We start from the raw sequence: 4715 nt of genomic DNA on the forward strand, positions 1-4715 counted from the left end.
GGAAGGGAAAAAGGGGGAGTTCGATCAAAAGGGATCGGAAAAAAAAAAAAAAAAAGGGGAAAGGCCGATCAATAGGGATCGTGTATCACACAGTAATGTTCTCGTGTAAAAGGAGGGGAGGACAGTTTAGGTTTAGCCGTGGAAAGAAAAGCCTACGGAAAAGACCACGGTAACCTTGGTCAATATTCTCATTGAAGAAACTATAACAGTAAGTGACTCTCTTTTGCCTTTTTGTTTTATTTTTTTTTCTTGGATTTTTTTTAGGCAGATAGATAGATAGATAGATAAATAGATAGATAGGTAGGTAGATAGATAGATGGATAGATAGGTAGATAGATAGATACAGTAATTAACTTATGGGGAAGAAATATGTTATATAATTGCAGCAGAAGAGGCAGAAAAGACATGACATAGCTTAATGACAAGCCAGTTGTTGAAGGATGTTGGTGGATGTGGTCTTGTCTAATAGACAGCTTGAATAATGTGTGTGTGTGCGTGTGTGAGTGTGTATTTGGTTGGCGCAATATTACAGATATGTGGGGTAGACTCCAGATAGATCATATCTACGTCATTTTAAAGTCAGCTTGCTACTGAAGGTTAGAGTACTTTAAAAATTCAAAACTTACCTGATAGAAAAGAAAATACGCCAGGTATTTTCTTCCAGTAATCTCCACCTCGGTTAGCAATAGAGACGCCAAGTCTATGCAATATTTCTCCCTCAGGATTTAGGGCCCAGACAGTTAACTTGCTTATACTTAACTGATTTGCAGGGGTACCTAAAGAGAAAGACACAAATTCAAGCATTTGATTACTAGACAATCAGTATTAAGACGTGGTTATAACGTCATGTGGTCATCATATAGTGAAAATGGTGCTAGATATTAACTGAACGGTTTAATGGTTTCAACTAAAAGTCAATATGACAACCTCTCAAAATACAACCAAGGGTTTTAAAGAATGACTGCAGCATGGTTGAGGATTAAGAGTTTTGCCTCACAAACACAAGGTCTTAGATTTAATCTCACATCTTGGGTAAGTGTCTTTTATCATTGCCTTGAATCACCTCAATTCATGATAATTACCATCATTTTTTAACCCTTTACTATTTAAACTAACCTTCATCTTTTAACCCTTTACCATTTAAACCAGTCATATCCGGCCAAAATATTTTACCTGTTTTAGGGTTCAAACTGGTTAGATCTTATTTCTTTATTGCCCACAAGGGGCTAAACATAGAGGGGACAAACAAGGACAGACAAAGGGATTAAGTCGATTACATCGACCCCAGTGCGTAAATGGTACTTAATTTATCGACCCCGAAAGGATGAAAGGCAAAGTAAACCTTGGCGGAATTTGAACTTAGAACGTAATGGTAGACAAAATACCGCTAAGCATTTCGCCTGGCGTGCTAACGTTTCTGCCAGCTCACTGCCTCTAATACCTATGCTACAACATCATTCTAAATATAAACAATCACATTATTGAAATCTCAAAGCTATGAGATTATGCACGATTAATTGTTGTTTGTTGGCACTCCGTCGAGGGTTCCAGTTGATTCGATCAACAGAACAGCCAGCTCATGAAATTAACATGCAAGTGGCTGAGCACTCCACAGACATGTGTACCCTTAACGTAGTTCTCGGGGATATTCAGCGTGACACAGTGTGACAAGGCTGACCCTTTGAATTACAGGCACAACAGAAACAGGAAGTAAGAGTGAGAGAAAGTTGTGGTGAAAGAGTACAGCAGGGTTCGCTACCATCCCCTGCCGAAGCCTCGTGGAGCTTTAGGTGTTTTCGCTCAATAAACACTCACAATGCCCGGTTTGGGAATCGAAACCGCGATCCTATGACTGCGAGTCTGCTGCCCTAACTACTGGGCCATTGCGTCTCCACACAATTAATTGAAACAGTGTGAATAAATAAGCATTGCATTTAACAGTAATCGGAATGCTAAAGGTTTAATGTTCATCTTTGATGCTGGTATGTGATGGATGCTTTGACTGGACCTGATGTGTCTGAGGACTGCACTACGCTGCAATAATCTGCTTTGGCATGGTTTTTACAGTTGAATGCCCTTCCTAATGCCAACCACCTTACAGAGGATACTGAGGGCATTCTTCCTTGGCACCAGCATGAGTGAAGTTGCCTTTCACAAGGTACAACCTTACCACACACTGAATTTTGCTAATCCTACCTGAGAATTACACTAAAGGTGCAGGAGTCCCCACAGGCTGTTTCAATGAGCAGGTAGTGCAGATGATTGAGTATACGAATCTTTATTATTGAAACCAATAGAGATCTTGCTTTTACTTGCTCTACTTTCCTAAATTCTATGATGCAGACCCAGATGTACCACATCTGAGAATCAAAAAAGTGGGAAAGCTGCTCATGGGTGCTAGCACTCTTTTGATCAGAAGTCTGTTAGATCAAAGCTAATCCTGGAACTACACAACAAAACATACATACATACATACACAATCATGCACACATACACACACACACAAATCTGCACATACAATTACTTACATACACACATATATATCTAATCATGCACACACAATTACTTATACACATATATATCTACACACACACACATATCTATACATACACACACATATATATATCGACACACACAAACACAATCATGCACACACAATTACTTATACATACACGCACATACACATATATCTACACACACATATATCTACACATACACACACACATATCTATACATACATACACACATATCTACACACACACACACATATCTACACACACAAACACAATCATACACACACAATTACTTATACACATGCATGCACATACATCTACACACACACATACATATGCAAGTATATACATGTGCTTATCTATACACACACTCACATCTCAGTTATATAAATTAAACAAACAGCAAACAAATGTAAACTCACCAGTAACCTGGCACCATTTCGTTCCAATAGACATTTTATCTGAAATACCATCCCTCATATACACTTGCTTTCGGTTGTCAATGGCCCAAACCTGAAATGGAAAAACACCAAACTCACCCTTAATCACATGGATACAGTTTATTCCAGTCCTCGCGACGTTACGAGAAAGACGTGTTCTGATCAGGAGCGATCGTGTACCCCGCTGCGGTCGGCAAGGTAAGGTCCAACGTTTCATTCTGTCCTTTTGCTTCTTGTTGTCTTCTTCCTCCATCTCACCACAGTCACACTTATATTCTTTTCAAAATTCAACAACACACCTGAACAGGTTACACTGTGGCACACTTAGCATTGTCTTGTGACACACCAGTGTGCCATGACATACTGGTTGCGGTGCACTGGTTTATTCTATGCTGCTAGTAATTTCTGCATTATAACAATGCTCATTTGAATTCTTTCACAACCATTTTACTAATACTTTCCTGGTTGATGGAATAGTTTATTGTTGAGGGTAAATATTTTGCTTGACTACACACTTACAATGCTCAAAGGATTTTTCAAACAATACACACTTATATATGTCGTGGCACTCCGTCGGTTACGACAACGAAGGTTTATCCGATCAACAGAACAGTTTGCTTGTGAAATTAACATGCAAGTGGCTGAGCACACCACAGACACGTGTACCCTTAATGTAGTTCTTGGGGAAATTCAGCATGACACAGAGTGTGACAAGGCTGGCCCTTTGAAATACAAGTACAACAGAAACAGGAAGAAAGAGTGAGAGAAAGTTGTGGTAAAAGAATACAGCAGGGTTTGCCACCAGAGCCTTGTGGGTGTTTTCACTCAATAAACACTCACAACGCCTAGTCTAGGAATTGAAACTACGATCCTACGACCATGAGTCTGCTGTCCTGACCACTGGGCCATTGCACCTCCACTCATATGTATATATATATACAAAAAGGTAAAGACCTCTTTGATCATGAATGACCATGGGATGCACCTAGAAAATTCCCCTCTGAGGCACAAGTCTGGTCAAGGTTGTTTGTGAAAGAGCAGCAGCTGCCCATGCATACTAGCCTCCCCTCTAATCAAAGGTCTGCCTGGTCAGGCCTTATGTGAAGTTAAACAATAACATCCTCTGTCACACATTTAAACTATGTTTGTCTTTGAATTCCACAAGATGGGTCCTTTGTAAATCCCAAGTTCTCTTTCAGTTTTTCCTGGAGACAGAACATATTTATTTACCAATAAATATGGGTGGGAGGAGGTGCCTGGCATTTTCCTGACAAGGATTTGTCTGGGTATTCTGCCTATGGAGACGACATATTTCAGCAGTACTTAGGTACCACCCAGTCAGCTTTGGGAATGATATATGTGTTTATAGGTGTGTGGAAACATTCAGACACACACACACATAAATACAGATTCAAGTACACACACAAACACATGTATAAATAAAGTGACAGATCAACTTACCATCCAGTTCTCAGGTCCAGCTATTACATGAGTGAAACATATACCATTGGGCTCCGGGTCCACCTGGAGCCAGACAGGCGTGAATACAGTATGAGACGGAGGATGCACTCCAAACTTGTGGTAGACGCTGCCTTTGTTATCCACAGCCCAGATACAGTCACTGCCGCAGGAAAGATGGGTAAAGAAATTGTTTCCTAAGAGGAGAGAGAGCAGGGATATACAGATGTGAAAGAAAGGTGTGCTTTCTGGGTGCAGGTGAAATAAGTGTATATATATATATATATATATATATATATATATA

General features: G+C 39.9%; 1 protein-coding gene across 1 annotated transcript in view; it reads right to left on the minus strand.

The window, feature by feature from the left end:
• Window positions 1-4715, minus strand: part of LOC106873891 (tectonin beta-propeller repeat-containing protein 2) — a 54450-nt gene that overhangs the window by 4865 nt on the left and 44870 nt on the right. The window contains exons 14-16 of the mRNA XM_014921416.2: window positions 4415-4608; window positions 2936-3026; window positions 627-776 (exon numbers count right to left, since the gene is read on the minus strand). Coding sequence (XP_014776902.1) covers window positions 627-776; window positions 2936-3026; window positions 4415-4608 — 435 coding nt within the window. The remainder of the gene's footprint in view (window positions 1-626; window positions 777-2935; window positions 3027-4414; window positions 4609-4715) is intronic.

This window comes from Octopus bimaculoides, chromosome 11 (genome assembly GCF_001194135.2).
Source record: "Octopus bimaculoides isolate UCB-OBI-ISO-001 chromosome 11, ASM119413v2, whole genome shotgun sequence".
Taxonomy (NCBI): Eukaryota; Metazoa; Mollusca; class Cephalopoda; order Octopoda; family Octopodidae; genus Octopus; species Octopus bimaculoides.